The sequence below is a fragment of the Micromesistius poutassou genome (genome assembly GCF_964030765.1).
Source record: "Micromesistius poutassou genome assembly, chromosome: 21".
Taxonomy (NCBI): Eukaryota; Metazoa; Chordata; class Actinopteri; order Gadiformes; family Gadidae; genus Micromesistius; species Micromesistius poutassou.
In genome coordinates, this window is record NC_140291.1 from 11,061,822 (window position 1) to 11,080,859 (window position 19,038).

Here is a 19,038-nt window from a genome sequence, read left to right on the forward strand (position 1 = left end):
ATTGAATTGCCTGCCGCTCCCTAGTGCGCACGCGCGATGCGTTGCGTTGCAGCGAACTGTGCTCGAAGAGAAATGGGATGATGGATAGAAGGTTTTCCCTAAATACAATTTAGTCATATAAATAATAAGTCATGAATGGATCTATTAATATATGTTTTTTAAATTGTTGTATCCTATTAATTAAAGTACAGTATTCATGGTACCGTGGTTGTAAAGGCAGGAAGGATGTGTTGTGGTGTGACTGGTGAGGGACATCGGGAGAAGGGTTCCTAGTTCCGGCTGAGCTATGAGGAGGTGAAAAAGGAAGAATCGAGGAAGTATCCAGGTTGGTTTATTTAAAGTGACAGCTTGAAACCTCTCGAAACCACGAAAATCTTCCCCGATTTCGTGACTAGTATTCTGTATGTTATCTTCACGACTGCTATTTGTTCGCTTGTCGCTTGTCTGCAAGCATAATGTGTAATAATAACCATTCGGTTTATCAATTGATTTATCAGCATCTGGCCAGCAAGCAGAGGCTAGTGGCGGCTAAAGCTACACATAAACTTGTTGATGTCAGATTGTAAAAGGTTAACAATGAAACTTGTTTCTGTCAAGTAGAAGATTTTATGTCCGCTTGACGCCGATGTGTTCTACGTGAAACGTCTTTATTAAAATTGTTGACATCTGGCTTATTTCTAGTGTGTATGCAGCTAGTATGTCAATATTCAGGTCGTAGTGTGTAGCTGTTGGTTACATTTCGCAGCCAATTGTGTGTGTGTGTGTGTGTGTGTGTGTGTGTGTGTGTGTGTGTGTGTGTGTGTGTGTGTGTGTGTGTGTGTGTGTGTGTGTGTGTGTCACGCGCGTATTTATTAACTTGACTCGGCTAAACAAAAAAAAAGAATAACTGCATTCGTGAGTCAGGCCTTGGATCATGGGACATGTTTATCTCTATTGAAATGAGAAATGACTCCAACCTTTGAGACAAATGCATGCTCTCCAAACATAGATGTTTTGTTGATTGTACCAACGACGGGTCAAGCTGAGTGCATTTGACAAGGGTCACGGGGTTTTAAACAAATTGTTTCTCTCTCAGATGGAGAAACGCGGTCCTCCACAAGGATAGTGCTCACCAAAGAGTAACGGGAGAGGATGGTGTTCTTTGCCCACGGAAATATTAATGGAAGTCGAAGAGCACCGATGCCTGGGGGCCCAGTCGCTCGCTGGCCGCTGAGAGGGAGAGAGAGAAGACGAGTTCCGTCGGCCGTGCCCACTCTTCGAGACAGCGCTGCAGAAAGAGCCACCAGTTGAAACTGGGACAACCTTTTCAGTGTCGGGGGGGAAGAACTCACCACCACATCTCACCGCCAACATATACATTTAACGTAAACAAAAATATGAAGTTCCTTTCTGCCATCGTGACCTTTGAGAACCTCCACGAGGTGAGGAGGTTGTGCCACTGGGGGCCCGTGATCGCACTGTCCGTCATCGGCATATGCTCCACCATGGCCATCTTCGACTCCATCATCTGGTACTGGCCGCTGGACACCACCGGGGGCAGTGTCAACTTCATCATGCTCCTCAACTGGACCGTCCTCATCCTCTACAACTACTTCAATGCCATGTTTGTGGGTCCCGGGTACATTCCCCTGGGCTGGAAGCCAGTAAGGACCTCAGTCAGTAGGATGGGTTGGGGGCCTTTAATCCATCCATCCATCCTTCCACTTAAATTAGTTGCATTAAAGGGTGCCAATTTTACCTCCAGGTGTGACACTGATGTGTCATCGCAAGCCATTTGAAAATGTATCCACTAGTGACATCACGAGTGGGAGTGAGGCTCCCACTTGTGGATAGATTTAGAAGTGGCATGTTATGACTAATCAGCCTGACACCTCGTTGTGTATTACAGGCCCTTTTAAGGGTGGATGAAGCAATGTTGTAATGCAGCTGATCATAGGGCCACAAAATGAAGGATCCATATGTGGATCAAGTGAAAAATATATTAAAATATTATATATATTACATAACGTATTATTTTGGTAACCAGCCTGTTTTCCCCATGTCCCCATTTTAAGGTCTTGACAGTCTTTGCTGCCCCATCTTCTCTCATTAATGTGCATCTGCCTCCATCGGCATCCACATTGTTTTAACCCAATCAACGTCTTCCCCCAATATCAATGTCCCAGTGAATGTTTGCGCACCTAACAACACCAAATGATTAGCACTAGTTTCCTTGTGGCTAAGAATCATCAGGAAATTTGTTTATATATACAGGAAGAAAACTGTATAGGATGAAAACTTTAAGCTCTTTATTTTTATAAATGGTATTTTTGGCCCAAGTATCCATAGTTTATGAATCAGCAATCTCACAACCCCTTATGAATACAAGGTGAACCCTAGGTGGTTGGGAAACCCTGTTGTTGGTGAAAGTAAGTGTTTTTCAGATATTTGTGTTCCCCCCCGCCCCCCCCAGGATAGTCAGCAGGAGAGCCAGTACCTGCAGTTCTGCAGAGTGTGCCAAGGCTTCAAGCCCCCCCGGTCCCATCACTGTCGCAAGTGTAACAGGTCAGTTACCGACCACACCCAATAGACATTAACCTTTCAAAAGATCTCCTTTCTTCTGGAACAAACTCTGTAAACGTTTTTTTAATGTGGGGATCCAAAAAAAAAAACGCTCAGTGTGTCGGGGAAACCCCCCTAATCGGCTACATTATGCTGTTTGACTAAACGTTTGTCAGCTCACAGAATCCTGGATATCAGCATTCTTTAAGTATTTAAGTGTGTACAGATGGCTGGTGTGTCGTTAGTGTGGTTGATGTTAAAATATCAGACCACATCTCAATCCCACCTGTTTACAGATTCAAGAGTCTTCATATTTTAAGCACAGATTTTAATGTGAAGCAGTCAGACAAAATATGCAAAATCCTTCAATTATTTGACCAGTTTTTCTTTTTTGTTATAATTAACTTTTTTGATTGACAAGAGAAGTCGGACAGCCTTGATGTGTTGACACAAGGACATCCTCTCCCCTCTCTTCTTCATCAGGTGTGTGATGAAGATGGACCACCACTGCCCCTGGATCAACAACTGCTGTGGACACCAGAACCACGCCTACTTCACCAGCTTTCTGATCCTGGCACCGCTGGGCTGCTCGCATGCAGCCATCATCTTCATTATGACCATGTACACGCAGCTGTACGAGAGGGTCAGTGACTACTCATGGCTCCTCCCACTAGTTCTGCCTCCCTCTGTTCTAATTGATCGCAGAGTTACTATAAAACCAAGCCCAGATTCACTCTGAGCGTAAGTTCAACTCTGTTACTGTGTCATAATGTTACTCTGTGTTGTGTCTTAATCTGTGTCATGATGTTACGCTTTCGTTACATTATTTTGTGTAGGTACATTACTCTGTGTAGTAATCTAAACCTGTTGTTTCAGGTGGGATTCAAAGTAAACTCTATTTAAAAAAAAAAAAATCTTTGTGCTTGTTACGACCCACGGCATACTTTTTAATAATGTTGTTATATATGAGCTTATAATGGGTGACGTTGTATATGAAATGTGGCACACACACGTTATACTGATAAGTAACCCTCACTCGGACGAGTACATCAAAATAAATCGCTGCTCAGACGAAGCTCCACACATCGACACACACCATAGCTATAGTTTTGGACGCAATCCTCGTCCTGGACACAATCCTCGCAATCAACGGCTGTCTAGAACGAGCTCCACACTTCTGCACATCACACACCGTGCCATTACACTATGTGTCCGAGAAGTTTAACCCACTCTCGGACGCCACGTAATGTTGCTTGGCGTCATAGTTTTACTCTGAAGCTCTGTTTAACTCTGTGCTATGATGACATCCCTCCAGATCTCATTTGGCTGGAGCACGGTGAAGATCGACATGAGTGCCGCGCGCCGCGTCCAGCCCCTCATGCCCTTCAGCGTGCCGGCGTTCGCCGCCACACTCTTCGCCTTAGGCCTGGCGCTGGGCACCACCATCGCCGTCGGCATGCTGTTCTTCATACAGGTCAGCCTTGTGTGCTGTGTGTCACGTGGGCCACTTCACAAAAACACATGATGAGAACGTGAATGAGAACGTGGGCCGGTCAGGGAGGGCTTTTTAATGGCCCAAACTATTTAAAAACATTGTCAATATGATGGTCACTGACTTATGGATATAGAAATGGCTAAATCAATTGTAACTTCTTTGAAATAGTTTTAATAACCTACTTGGCTATTAGTCAACATACTCTTACATTATGTTAACTGGCAGCAATCTTGCTGCCATTGGACCAATTGTAAAGCCTGTTAAGGAATATGCCACGGCTAGACTTGTACGGGCTTATGAGAATAGCATAATATACTACTTTTCCATGTATGACCTCATTGAATCGTTTGAAACGTTTCAGATGAAAGTCATCCTTCGCAACAAGACCTCGATTGAGGCGTGGATCGAGGAAAAGGTGAGGACCACATCAGACCTGCACTAAACACCAGTATTCAGAGCAACCACAACGCATCTGAGAAAAAACAAATGTCATTTAATTCTTTCTTTTTTTGGGGGGGGGGGGGGTGCAATGTGGTCTGTTGTCCAGCAGATGGCAATAATTAGCACTCCTACAAGTAGCCTAAATTCTGCAAGCTTATTTTATCATTTATGATGGCTCTGCTACAGATACACTTCATGTCAAATGTGTCTCTATGTAATTCTATCTTTTTTTTTTCGGAGCAATTCCATCGAACATTTTGAATGAGGTTCTAATCTCTTCTATCCTATTCTATTGTAGGCCAAAGACAGAATCCAATATTACCAGACGGGGGAGGAGTTTATCTTCCCCTACGACTTGGGAGGGCGCTGGGAGAACTTCAAGCAGGTCTTCACCTGGTCGGGAACCCCTAGTGGAGATGGCGTCCAGTGGTCCGTCCACCCCAAGTGTCACCAGCACACCTTAACAGTATGTCCAGTCTCTCAGAGCTAGTTCTGTAGGTCCGGTCTGAAGACCTAGACCCCTAGGTGCAGTCTATCAGGGCCCCCATTTGCGTTTTCATATTATTGATTTCTTTTTCATTAAGTATTTGAATAGACGCTTTTATCCAATGTGACTTGTAAGTGAGGCTGAGAGGAATCAGAGTATCCAACCAACATTGGAGTAGCAAGATCTAAGTAATTTTCTCTTTAAAAACAACTACTCAACAACTGGACAGAGTGCAGAGTAGCCATTGGATTCATAACTCAGGTTTAGTCTATTTATTTTTAATTTGTATTGCAAAATGTGCATTCAAGATAACATTTTGACATCGATTACAATAATAGCTTATACGGCTTTGGCAGCAGAATGTATGATAAAATGTATTTTCTCCATCCTAGAGGGGAAATCCAGAGTGTGCTTTGTGAAGCGGAGTTGTTACCCATAGAGTGTGTGTGTGTGTGTGTGTGTGTTTCTCTCGCCTCCAAACAGATCAAGCAACTGATGTGTTTCTCTCTCCTCTTAACAGATAGAGCAACTGAAGCAGAAAGCCGACAAGAGAGTGAGAAGTGTAAGTACCACATCGTAACATGTTGATCGACATGGGGTTTCCATGTTGTTCCATGTTGTGGGTCCATGTTGAATAGTCGTCGAATGTTACTTACTAGCAATACGCTTGTTGCCAGTGAACAAAGTCAAAGTGTTTTATTTGACAAATGTACAGTGCAACACAGGGTCATACTGGGCAATGAAATTCTTAGGACAAGGCAAGCGACCACTGAGTAGTAAAGCAAAACAAAATAGCAGAATATTAACGACAATATTTACAATAGCAACAATAAAATAATTGAATAATTAAATAAAGCACTGGCATGTATTATAAAATGTAGGGGTGCAATACATGATTCAATACATAAAAAAAACATCTGTTGATCTGTAGAATAACTGGATTATCTTCAGCAGTAGAAAAGGTGGGTTCTTTTGAAACAGTACAATAAGAGAATTCTGTTCAACAGTTGAATACGTGGGTTTCTGTAATAGTAGAATAATATCATTTTGTTTGTATTGAAACAGTAGAATGAGCTGGTGTCTGGGTCCTCCGTCCTTCAGCAGGTGCAGTACCGTGCGGTGGAGGTCTACAACGGGGCCTGCTGTCCCGTCAGCAAGGGCCTCCAAACCTTCTTCAGGACGCCCTGCACCGAGGAGCCCCGCATTCCCCTCTCTAAGGGGGACACCATCCTCGCAACCCGGGGCACCAAGTCAGTCCCGCCCTTTTACTTTGTGGTCCTTTAGTCCCTGTAAGTCCCTGTCCTAGGAGGGTCCCCCGCCACTGGGCTTAGGGACCTCCGAACAAGTACCCAACAGAGCCAGAGGGGTAGATGAAACACTAGGGAAGGGGACAGACTCCCACTTGTAGCTGGCTTGTACCGATATCGTAAAGAGGGAATTCAACTTAGACACTATTGCCAAGACATCATTACATTTGTGAAAGTGCTCTAAATATTCTCTATGTGAATATTACTCATCGAAAGGGATTTTCCCTGGTTTTACCAGGGAATGAGGTGCAGTAAACAGCATGTGCAAGGCCATTGTCTGTGGTAGATAGCGCAGTCTAGTGTGGCTGGAGAAGGGCTTCATTAAGACAACACATTCAATTGTTCTAGTATAATCTAAAGGGCTGCCATTGTCCTGTGCTGGAGCTAATGGCCAATCTATTAACTAGGGCCATTTATAATGTGCTAGCGTGTGCTATCCTAATTCAGTTCAGCTGGGCTCATTTACACCAAATCAGGGTTGTTGCAGCGAAAACGCCAGTTCAACCATTCATTTGAATTTGAGTAGTGTAAGCGCACGATCATACAGGAACACGCCCACTTGAAGTACTTTTACAATGAAACGTAGCATTGCGCTGCTTACCGAACAACTGTGAATATGGAAGAGAGGCTGATGGCCACCATGTTGTCCTTTCCAGAGCTGTAAAACCCTCCCATGAAGGGGTGGTTTAAGTTCACAACGTGACGTCACACAAATGGGCCATGAAGTGACACTGCCACATTCGCCGCCACAGTTGGCGGTAATCGCCGTAACACCTTATTTGGTTTGAATGAGCCCTAACTCTGTTTTTTTTCTCTGTTTAACTATGTTTTGTAGGTGGTGGATGTATGGAGATAAAGTCTTAGGCGAGGAGCAAATTAACGGTAAATAGTGTTTTTAAAACAGAATATATATTTTGAACCCCTACTTAACAACACGTTAGGATACGGGCTGCCCAATGGCCCGGGTCAAGGAAAGAATAATGTCGGAACAGTGAAACTTTCAACTCACCGTCCCGATCAGTTCAAAAATGTAAATGAAAAAGAAATAGTACTCTATAATGAAATGTAAATCCTCCAGTGTTAGTTATTGTTGCTGTTTTTGTCGTAATTGTTTGAAGACGGTGAAAATAGCAGTGATGATGAGTATGATGTGTATCAGTAAATTGAGTGAATATAAGTGACGGCCAGTAAAATTGTCTCGAGGCAGTATGTTTCAGACCCACTCTTCTGACCGCAGTGTAAACGTTGAACCCTGAACAACCATTATTGCAATAACTGTTGCTGTAATTAATTGTTTGTAATTATTATATTGTTATTATTGTAATTATAGCAATACATGACTAACAAGTCCTTTCTCTGTTTGCCCCTAGCGGGAGAGCGTATTAGGGGATGGTTTCCACGGCGATGCGTGGAGAAGTGCCATTATGACACTGCAGCCAGTGACAACACCAGCGAGAAGAAAATAAATTAAAGGGAGTCTACTTGCGTCCTCAAATGCCAACTAGCGGTGTGTGTGCTCTCTAAGCATATCAATGACCCCCCCCATTGGTTGTCAGAGCCGTGCATGTCAACTCACAACTCAAACACAGGTTCTCTCTCAGCCAATGAGCCTTCCCGATGCTGGCAGTGATGTCTTAGCAAGCCTCTCCCTGACTGACTGACTGACTGACTCACAAGGCGTCCAGCTTGACCCCTGTCGTCTCGCTTGACTCTTTGGACCAAAAGTGAAACCCAGCACGAATCTTTCTTTCTACAAGCTGCCGCAAAGGCTTTGATGTGACTTATGGTTTAGATATCTTTACTTGAATGATTTCATTTTGAACTTATGCTGATGTCTGTTGAGTAAATATGCAACGCCTCAGCCCGGCTTCACCTTGGGCATCGTCATGCAACTATTTCTACGATATTCAGAAAAAAATGTTTTTTTTTTTGTTTTTGTTTTTTTGTTATTTTTGTAAAAACAATACAGTTGGCCTGGACGTATGACCTTAAAAATAAACAATATGTACATCTATTAACTAAATTGTGGTTCAGCTTTATCTGGGAACAAGACGAATCTGCAAACTCATGGCATATGTGTCTGTACAGGGGCTAGTTTGATACATGTTACTACACTCTCTCTGTTGAGTACCCCAAGAGAGTGCCATTGCTCTGATAGGTTGTTGGCCTAACCAATTTTATCCAGATGTATTTGCGTCGTTTAAAATAGCTCTTTGAAATCAAAAACTGAACTGAGGTTCCAGACAAATATGCATTTGCTGTCTGGCGATTTCAGGCTAGTTCAGCATATTAATTACATTGAAATTATCAGAAAGTAGCTTTACTTATATCAAATGCCCCCTTTTTTTACCACCAGGTGTGATTTTGATAATTATATATTATATTATATATATAATAATTTGCTCAATGATACATAATGCAAAACAAATGCATAATGCAAAACAAATGAATAGTGTTGTGTGTAACTTTCAAAGCATGGGTGTGTCAATACTGCCGCGTTCAAAAAAAATCGGAGGTTTTACGTCAGGTTTCCGACTTCCGACATCAACAACGATGCACGATGGCTCATTGCTGAGTTGAGTCCATAAAATAAATGCTGCATTTTTGGAGAATATAGGAGAAGCCGCAAGTGAGTCCATATTTGAGATTATATAAATAAGGAAATATCTATATATTTACATATTATTTAGAATAGAGAGAACGTGAAGTTCACGTCATAACGCACCATGTTTAGTTGTCTTTGGTAGGACAAATTCTTGATATTCTCAAAAACGCATCGCATAATTACACATCAAATGATGGGCTTAAACCTCAACAAACGCTTTTATAATTTTTTCATTCTTTCTATTAACGATAAAGGCATTCATGTTCATGGTGTTAATGACAATGTTAATTAATCAGACAACCGGAGCTCTGGAAGTTGGACAACTCATCAATTCATCGGTACTCGTTTTGTCCCAGTATCGACTAGAACGCAGCATACGGTGAGCGCGCCGCTCCCTCGGTGCTGTAGTCCTATATCGTGTTCTTTCCTCTGTGGCTCTACCAGAAGCTAACACCATTTGGACTACAGTTCCCGTGAGTTCACGAAACGATTTCTTAACCATTAGCCAATCGTGTGTAGTGTGTATCACAACCCCATTCGCTGCAACCTGCCGTACGTTAGTTTACAGTGTATACTTCATCACATGAACCCAAACAGGCCGTCTCCTCTAGGGTAGGGTAGTAGGCCCGACATGGTTATGGTTCGCTATGTGCGATTTCTCCAAGTACAAGTATTGACCTTCGCCACAGCTGCCAGTCGCTGGGGCTGACTGCAAAAACACTACTGAACCACGTCGTCTCACATTACGGTAAAACCACTAAAGAAATGCATCGCGAGTCCAACGCATTGATTCGTAGTTGGCTGGCAAACTAATGATTTGGATGTTTTGGTGGATCATGTTTAATGTGTGTGTGTGTGTGTGTGTGTGTGTGTGTGTGTGTGTGTGTGTGTGTGTGTGTGTGTGTGTGTGTGTGTGTGTGTGTGTGTGTGTGTGTGTGTGTGCGCGTTTTAATACAGTAGGTCTGATAGATGGGAGTCACCTATGTCACAGTAAAGTTATATAGATAGAGAACTCTATATAGATAGAGAACCCAACTGACAAGGCAATACAAAATCGAATACTGTCTATCCAGAGCTACATTAAGCCCATATGTGAGCCAAAGCTAATACTATAACACTACTTATACATTAATATAATAACGTTATGCTGCTGTCAAACAGAGATCCCATTGAAAACTTAGTTAAAAGGCAAATGTCATTATTTGTATTCAGACCTGTTTCGTGAAGATTTGCAGACGGTCTGTATGGATCTAGGGTCAGGGTACTAAAGTATATTCAGTAAAAATCAGAGTGACAGACTTCTCAGTGGAAGATCTTTCAATTATGTGTTTACTCTAAGTCAACCCAGATTTGTAATAAATAAATACAAATGTTCTAGACTAAAACGTTTACTTGGCATCTGGTATAACATGTAGAGTATAATATATATTATACTCTACATACTCTACATATATATATATATATATATATCACATTAACTAACTAACTAGCTTTATCTGAAGCTACAGGCAACCAAATGCTTTGTTCTCCTGGCGGTTCTTACACATTTCACTTTTATATTAAAGCTTGCATTCTACTCTGTTTAATTATTTAATTATGTGGTCTGCAAGGAACAAAAACATTAAATAACACCAAACCTAAATAGCTTGCAATTCTTCCACTTTGTTGCCCTTGATTTTCAATGTTCCTGCACATTGGGCATGGGCCCAAAAATGGGCCCGTTTTCATTGAGGCATTGTCCCCTGTGTTAGTCCTATGAAACCGGTCTATCGCTACCTGTTAGTTAATGTTCATACACCTTGACAAAAGTTATCGTTGACGAGAGACTGCATATTTGAAGTAAGATGATGAGTAAAACATTGCCCCATGACGTAAACGGAAAGTGGTTAATAAGTCAAATGTGCATTCTACCGTATTACTGTTTCAAAGGGACAAGTATGTGACCAAGGAACTTGTATTCTGTTGACTATCAATGGGGCACTGGAGCAACAAAACAACAGCAAATCTTGAGGAATGTTAACACCAACATATGCCGATAACCCAAACCAATGTGATAAATAGGCTCTTGCTCCATTCTTCCCATAACGACAAGTCCTTGGGAGGAACAGTAGTAGATGTTACTTTCTATGGCAGATTTTTTAAGAAGAGAGATGGCAAAGGTGATGGGGACAATGGGACTACTGGAACAATAGGTAAACGCAGCTATCGAAAATGGTGCCTGTAGGCTGTAGCGACGGAAAAAAAAGGCCATGAGAGGCTTTTAAAAAAATGTACATAAATATATCAATGAAAGAGGTTTCAAACTAGGTCGCCTCATGCTGGGCTTTCCTTGTAGCGTCGCTCTGGGCTAGTCCCCTGTTTAATTATGTTACTTTGAATGCGCCCATCCTCCCCTGTGAAAATGTCTGCCAAACAAGTTTGTCTCCTTTTAAGATTGACAATAGACTTGCTAGAATTGTTTTTTTCGTCTACACTCTTGTTCAAACTGTCGACTGTATGATAACCTCAACAACCAAACAGTGACGCTGTCTCTCCTCCGCACCGCTGGGACAGGTGTGGACCGCATCGCTCACGTCGGCAGTGCCAGCAACATGTCCATGTTCAGCACGGGCATCCTGGTGCTCACGGCGCCGCTCCACACACTGCCGCTGCGCATCACGCCGGTGCTGAGCTCGGCGGCACGCGTGGTCAAGCACACGCTGTACGTCCACCTACACCCGGGCCTCAACCTGTCCGCCTGCAACGGCGGCGGCGGCGGCGGCGGCGCCCAGCCCCGGCCCGTCTTCATCCCGCCCGTCCCCGACCTGTCCACGGCCATCTCGCGCCTCTACAGCAACGCGGCCGACGTCTGCGGCCACCTGGACGTGCGCGTGTTGCTCACCAACGTCCGGGCCGCCCAGTCGTCCGACCTCCCCCCGCCCGGCGGGATGGCGGGGGCCGGGAGCCCCTTCCCCGCCCCCCAGCTCCTCTCCCACTCCCCGGAGGTGGTGCTGACGGACTACCTGCTGCAGGACGCGGAGCAGTCGTCCCGGGTGGGCCAGTGTCTGCAGCGCTACGCGGGCCACTGCTATGTGTGCAGCCCCACGCTGGCCTCGGTGCTGCTGCAGCCCCAGCTGGAGGAGCTGCAGGCCGAGCAGGGGCAGGGGCAGAGGCAGGAGCTGGAGAAGGGCCGGGCGGGCCCCGGCGGGGGGGCAGAGCCCCTGGAGACGTACAATGACGTGGTGGTCGGCGGGACCTTCGACCGGCTGCACAGCGCCCACAAGACGCTGCTCAACATCTCCTGCATGCTGGCCAAACGCCGCTTCGTGATCGGCGTGTGTGACCAGGAGATGCTGAAAAGTAAATAATGTCGACGCTATGTTTTGATCCAATGCGATTGTCGTTAACTGAAACTGGAATCAACAAAAACTGATATAATAGCCTTCAAAGAGCCGTTGAAGACAAAAAACGGAAACTGATTTTTAAGTAAAACGAAATACTAAAATGGAACATAAAGAAAGAATACAGAAAGACTCCATGAAAACATGTTTGTCAATCAACATAGAACTTTTAGGCCTGTGAGGAATGATACATGCTGCTTGATAAGATATTACTGACTTTGTTTTTATATTCTCTATTTCATTTCAACAAACCCTTAGGTTATTAAAATATGCTGCAGGAGATTGTATTTACATTATATATTCATACTTGATACCAATACTCCACACCTCTTTACCTGGAGAAACATTACAGTCGGCAAACAACAGATGAAGTCGTGCTGCGGTGTAGAACGGGTTGTCTATAGTTAAGCTCTATGTAAATACAGTTAAAACATCATAGTGTAGCCAAATTCAAAGTTGACAGAGAGAAAGCGACCCTTTTCTCCAAAGGCGTCATCGTAAGACAAACTAAAGTGTCGCTTATAACACCCATTATGTGTCTGCTCCTTTTATGTACCGGGACAGTGGACACGTTTGGAAGATTAATCTCCTACCCCGTTCCCTGATACATAAAAGGACACCTATTTGGTGTTATGAGAGACGCCTGTTTGTCACAATGTCCCCTATGCAAAAAAAAAAAACACAACTACACAAATTGCCTCCAAACTGCAGACATTTTTACATACCAAGGTCCGGTTCAAAACGGCATAAAATGTGCTTTTGGACCTTGCCAAAGCACCAATAAATTGTGATAATAAACAACAAAAAAAAAAAATAATAATAATGAATAAGAGTTTCACAGTGACATGAGCGGATCTGAGAGATGTCCTCTTGTGTGTGTGTGTGTGTGCTGTGTAGGGAAGGTGCTGAAGGAGCTGATCGAGCCCTACCCGGTGCGGGTGGAGCGGCTGACGGAGTTCCTGCAGGACGTCCGGCCCTCCCTGCAGGTGGAGATCGTGGCCCTGGACGACCCCTACGGCGTGTCCGTGGTGGACCGCCAGCTGCAGTGCATTGTGGTCAGCGAGGAGACGCGGCGCGGCGGCGAGGCCGTGAACACGAAGCGCCTGGAGAACGTACGTCTGGGTCCCTCTGGTCCTAATCAGTTTTATCGTGTATTTTCAACGGCGTTTACATTCACGTTTACATCGAGGGCATTTAGCAGACGCTTTTATCCAAAGCGGACTTACAATAAGTACATTTGTCAGAAGAACCATTGTTACTAATAACCACTGGCTATTGATGGAATATTTATTTTTTCTATTTGACTATATAGCCGTTTAGCACAAAACTCTTATCCAAGGCTTAAGAGATGATTTCAGATACAGGTCATTCAGAATTAAAGTCATTCCAGCTAAAACGTTCATCCCAAAGTGACTTGCAGCACAATAAGTATACATGGAGGAACAAGTAGGGCTTCTTTCTCTTGACCTGAGGGCTACAGGTCCGGCCTCCTACATTCCAGATGGTCACCAGATATGACTGTTGAGGGTATCGGCTAACCTGTTCCTTTGTGTTTTGTGTTCTTGGTATCTGTCTGCTCCTGCTTGTGGCTTTTGTTGCCCTGAATAGAGAATGGCACACCAAAATTGTATAAAAGGCTGCATATGTTGATTGAATATATAATTATACTGTAATCATGCAACTGTTATTTATTATGAGTTTATAATGTGTTATGTTAATGGTATGACGGCATGTTTTAAACCACTGATTAGTAAGTCAAAATGTCTGCAGTTTGGAAGCAATTTGTGGTTTGTAAAAGCATTAGACGGGAGGTCAGCCAGTCAAATAGATATTTGCAGATATCAAATCGTAGATATCAAAAACGTTTTCAACACCAAGTCACGACACCCGCTATACACCCAAAATGCAAAAATGCTACGACAGAGAAAAGGAAAATCTGTCCAAAATGGGTTAATACACAAAGCGAAGTTGGTGTTCGACTGTAATTCCTGAAATTCCAGAACTTCCAGAAATTCCAGGAATTCGGTGCTACTTCTGTTAAAGATGTTCAGGTCTAGATCTCTACCTGGGTTTGTGAGTCCCTCTTGTGACCCCCCCCCGTTACACCTGTCCTTAACACGGCTTTTGGTTCATATGAATCGAATAGTGCAAAAAAAAACGTCCAGACGTCTAGACGTCCGGGTGTAAACAGAGCCGGGACGCGTTGTGCCAGGTGTAACGGCGTGTGTCTCTGCCGTTGGTCCTCAGGGTCTCCCAGGCCTGGTTCTGCACGAGATCCAGCTGCTGAAGGACGCCCACCACACCGAGACGGAGGAGGAGAAGATCAGCTCCTCTAGCCTGCGCTCCCGCCTCCTCGGCACGCTGCTCACCCCTCCCAAGGTGACCCCCCCCGCCTCGCCCCGCCCCGCCCCCCCCCCCCCCCCCCCCCCCTCCAACTGTGGACTCCACTATGCCATGTGGAGGATGTGTTGATGCGGGGCCCCAGGTTTCATGTTGATTGGCCGTTAACTTGGACTGTAAAGAAATACAATTTCATTTTCCATTGGCTTAGAACGGTCAGCAGTTTCTATCCGACCACCGCGAGCCGCACATCACCTCTTCTAGTAACACGGTTGCTATGAAAGATAGTACTGTGCAGTAATCCATCTTTTTTATTTCACTTCTACCCTTTTCTGTGGATTATTTCTACTAATCCCAACTGCTTTCCAATTTGGTGGACGCAGATATTCCCATCATCTGACCTGTGATTGGTTGCCTTTCAGGACGCCTCCCCCTTCCCTCCTGCTCCCTACGTGATTGGCCTGACGGGGTGCAGTGGCAGCGGGAAGAGCTCCATCGCCGGCCGGCTGGAGGCGCTGGGTGCGGCCCGCATCGACTGCGACCGGCTGGGCCACCTCGTCTACCAGGCGGGGTCCGCGGGATACCACCGCGTGCTGCAGGAGTTTGGCTCTGGTGGGTACAGCGGCATGACAGGTGTATTATTACTGCTTTTAGTCGTCTTATATGGAGATCAAAGGGGAAGGGAGCAAAGGGAAGAGTGAGATTCTGAAACTAAACCTTCTCTCTCTACTCCCTTAACCCCTATGTATACGTAACATTTAGAAGTGCTGCAGCGGTCTAAAATCGATATTGGCTCACGTAGAGGAAGGCAAAGTCAATTAGAAACAGATCTTCTCACTGATTATTTCACTCACTGATGGGATGGCTAGGGCATTTCTAAGAAATTAGATTCAAATAATAGCTCTTGAATCTTACCTACAGCACCTTTTATATTTTAAGTCCAATAAGACGTGCTTAAAAATGACAAACAAAAGAAAGTGTTTTTGATGTACGTATTTGTAAAGGTCGGCATTTGTGTGTAGTTAATCTTTAGGAAGCTTTCCCTTTTTGTTGTTAATTTTAGATCTTCTTAACGGGGACAAGTCCATCAACCGGCGGGAACTTGGAAGGAAGGTGTTTGGGAGCAAGGTGTGTGTGTGTGTGTGTGTGTGTGTGTGTGTGTGTGTGTCTGCGGGTGTGTCTGTGTCTGTGTCTCTGTGTCTCTGTGTCTGTGTGCCATGCCACTGTTTTTTACTCCATTGAAGTTCCTTCGTCTCCACAGGAGCGGTTAAAGGCGCTGACAGACATAGTGTGGCCTGAGATCGCTCTTCTGGTTAAGGAACAGATTCAGCAGGCCAGGGAACAAGGTACTGTACTTGAATAACACACTCTCTTTTAATGGATCTCCTGCAAGGGAACTTTAATTTGTAACCAGTATCCTCCCGTAACTTGTTAACCTGTATTCAGTAGGTCAACAGTCCCTATCTTACCACCAGATGCATGAATTAAGAAGTGGCTTGCGATGTTTTATCATCATCAAAGCGTGGTGGTTAAAAAGGAGTAAAGTCCTTGGTCACTGTCAATGGCTTTTTATGTTGCTGCCCGTTTCGTGACACAGCGATTGATCTGTGCTGACGGCCATGTGACATGTTTCTCCAGGTAAAGAGGTGTGTGTGATGGACGCAGCGGTTCTGCTGGAGGCGGGCTGGACAGACATGGTCCACGAGGTCTGGCTCACACTGCTGCCGGAGGAAGAGGTGAGACACTGCAGATTGGTTCATATACACATGCACCTCCACCACCTTACTAAGTTAGCCTTTGAAGGCTGTGTGTGGCTACACACTACCCAGTTATTGATGTATTTGTATTATTCTTGAACGTGTTATTTAGGGGGGGGGGCTTTACAGTGAATGCAAGTCCTTGATGCTAGTCATCAAGGTTCTTGCCCAAGGAGGATGCTGGTAGACTGCAGACGGTGGCTAGTTGAACCCCCTCACCTCAGAGGTACAATGGTATTCTGACTAGCAGGGCACCGATTGTCAGAAGGTGTACCACAGGAGCAGGGTAGTGTTGTTATAGCGTGAGGTGCTCGATTCTCAGACAGAGGTTATTGGGTAAGAACCCCAATGTCTCCAGGAAAGTAGGCTCAGGACGCCTGTTTTGAGTTCAACATTCCCAACAAAGTTCCCAGAGAGGTTCTCCACACTGTGGTGCATCGGCTGAGGCACCAGATCAAACCCACACACTGGATGCAATGTTCCCCCCAGGCCGTGTCGAGGATCACGGAGCGGGACGGGCTGAGCCGGGACGACGCCCTGCGCCGGCTCCACAGCCAGCTGCCGACCAGCGAGCAGGTGGAGCGGGCCAACGTGGTGCTGAGCACCCTGTGGGAGCCAGCGGTCACGCAGAGACAGGTCAGACAGACGCGCGCACGCACGCACGCACGCACGCACGCACGCACGCACGCACGCACGCACGCACGCACGCACGCGCACACACACACACACACACACACACACACACACGTCACTGAAAATGGAAATTGAAAGTTTGTTCTTGATTCTGCTTTTAATGTAGTTTCGTGGCCATAAAAAGGGGCAACACCTTTACAAAAGTATGGTTTATAGTGGCGCACTGCTTGATAACCGCATCCATGTTAAGAACTGCATCTACAATTACATCACCCGCACGGTTCAGTGTTGGAGGTAAAGGATTTTGCATAAAGGCATAAGGTGGATGTTTGCGCTCCCTGAGGACACACTTGAAACACCCTGAAAATACACGCTGCATTAAAGTCAAATTAAAGGGACGCTGCATTAAACAATTAAAGGGAGTTTACAAAGGAGTTTCATTCATTGAAGGAGTGGTATGGGGGAGGTTGAGGACAATGTCCAGTAGGAGGTTAGTCTCTCTGCAGGCCTGGGGACACAAGAGGAGAGCGGCTAGAGGCGGGGGGAAACAGGAAGATCACCACAGTATTTCCTGATACTTTAAACAGTGCCCCCTTTAAGGGATGTCAGATCATTCAAGTCCTCTTTATAATTCCTCTTCTTTTCTTCAAAAGTTCAAACAAGACATCCAACACATTTCCCCCACCCAGCTCTGCCTGGTTTACTGACTGGCCAGCCTCTCTTCTTCTTCCTCTCTCTTCTCTTGGTTGAGGAGAGGCTGCCTGTTAAAGTACGGGGGGCGACTGGTTAGGGAGGGGTTGCAGGTGAGAACTGAATGCCTCACCAGCAGCAGCAGCAGCTGTGTAGAGTTGAACTGACCATCAATGACCTCCCCCCCCCCCAGCTTCTGTCGCTGTCTCGGGTGCTTAAGTCTCTGCCCAGCCACTGTGGGAGGAACTTGGCAGCCTGGTCGCTCCACAATCCACATCCACCACGTGCAAAATTCTAACACATGACATTTATTAACGTTGATTCCCTGTCGTTCCGCTGTCGTCTAAGGTGCTCAAGGCCTGGAATCTGCTCCAGGAGAGGATCCTCCAGAGACGGGACGCTCACCAGGAGCCGCACTAAAGACTGTAAGACTGGGGGGGTGCTCAACCCTGCACTGTTGGACCTGAGGGAATTCTGCCTTTTTATAGAGCGCACATGTGAAACAACCCACCAATCACATGGCCGGCCCTTGGTGGTCCGGTGTGCATGACGGGGAAATCGACAGGTTTTTAATGGAAAGGTTTTTTTCTTCAAAGCGACAAGATCGCTGGTGAGCAATGTTCAACAAGTGGAACTTTTCCGGTTGCCTTGGCGACAACAAGGCACTGTGTGTGGCCATTTGTGTTCAGGAGGCTTCAGAGATCAACCTGAATAAACTGAACATTTTATCACATTTAGTCAATCCTAACCCAAAGATCAGATTTGGAACAACTGCCACTGACACTTTTTACTAAATTTTGTTCTGTAATTAATCAAAATAAAGAAGAAAGTATATATATATATATATATATAGATTGCAGTGGTGTAACAGTATAATGTAACGATAGTTTACCCTGAAAGTGATTGTCATTAAAACGGCGACTGGGTCGACTGGGTCGTCATCATTTGTCACTGATGTACTTGGCTCAACATACAATTTCTCAGCTTAATATATCTCTATAGTCTGACGAGAGGTTTCTCTCCCTCTCATCACCTTTCATATTGTCAAACTGTATAGGGAGGCCAACACGTTTATTAGCACAGCTTGGAACAACAGCAGAAACGAGAACTTTTAAGTCACCCAACTAGTCGATGTCTACCAACAGGCAGCAGTTTATTAGTAGTATTTTATAAAAAAAAAAAAATTGTATTGATTGTAGTTATAGCTATATGTTATAGCTCATATGCTAGACTTGTAAATTCCTGTCGGGAGTTTGTAAGGCAACAAAAAAGATAAAAGTGCAATTTTTCTTGACCTGGTGAATGCATTCCTTCAAAACACTGTTCATCTGTTTGCTTGAAGTGGTGTCTGTGTTTAATTTT

General features: G+C 44.9%; 2 protein-coding genes across 2 annotated transcripts; both read left to right on the plus strand.

The window, feature by feature from the left end:
• Positions 1 to 283: 283 nt before the first annotated feature.
• On the plus strand, positions 284 to 8,267 carry zdhhc6 (zDHHC palmitoyltransferase 6). Its single transcript, XM_084485955.1, has 11 exons — positions 284 to 325; positions 1,076 to 1,643; positions 2,453 to 2,544; positions 3,025 to 3,184; positions 3,857 to 4,015; positions 4,398 to 4,451; positions 4,776 to 4,943; positions 5,485 to 5,526; positions 6,066 to 6,214; positions 7,107 to 7,153; positions 7,642 to 8,267. Exons 2-11 carry the CDS (start codon positions 1,377 to 1,379, stop codon positions 7,740 to 7,742), a joined length of 1,239 nt encoding a protein of 412 aa, XP_084342081.1. The 5' UTR covers positions 284 to 325; positions 1,076 to 1,376; the 3' UTR covers positions 7,743 to 8,267.
• A 1,155-nt stretch (positions 8,268 to 9,422) lies between these two features.
• On the plus strand, positions 9,423 to 18,970 carry coasy (CoA synthase). Its single transcript, XM_084485954.1, has 10 exons — positions 9,423 to 9,624; positions 11,430 to 12,215; positions 13,154 to 13,368; positions 14,504 to 14,635; positions 15,019 to 15,208; positions 15,660 to 15,724; positions 15,858 to 15,942; positions 16,235 to 16,332; positions 16,843 to 16,989; positions 18,025 to 18,970. Exons 2-10 carry the CDS (start codon positions 11,468 to 11,470, stop codon positions 18,094 to 18,096), a joined length of 1,752 nt encoding a protein of 583 aa, XP_084342080.1. The 5' UTR covers positions 9,423 to 9,624; positions 11,430 to 11,467; the 3' UTR covers positions 18,097 to 18,970.
• The last annotated feature ends 68 nt before the right edge of the window (positions 18,971 to 19,038 follow it).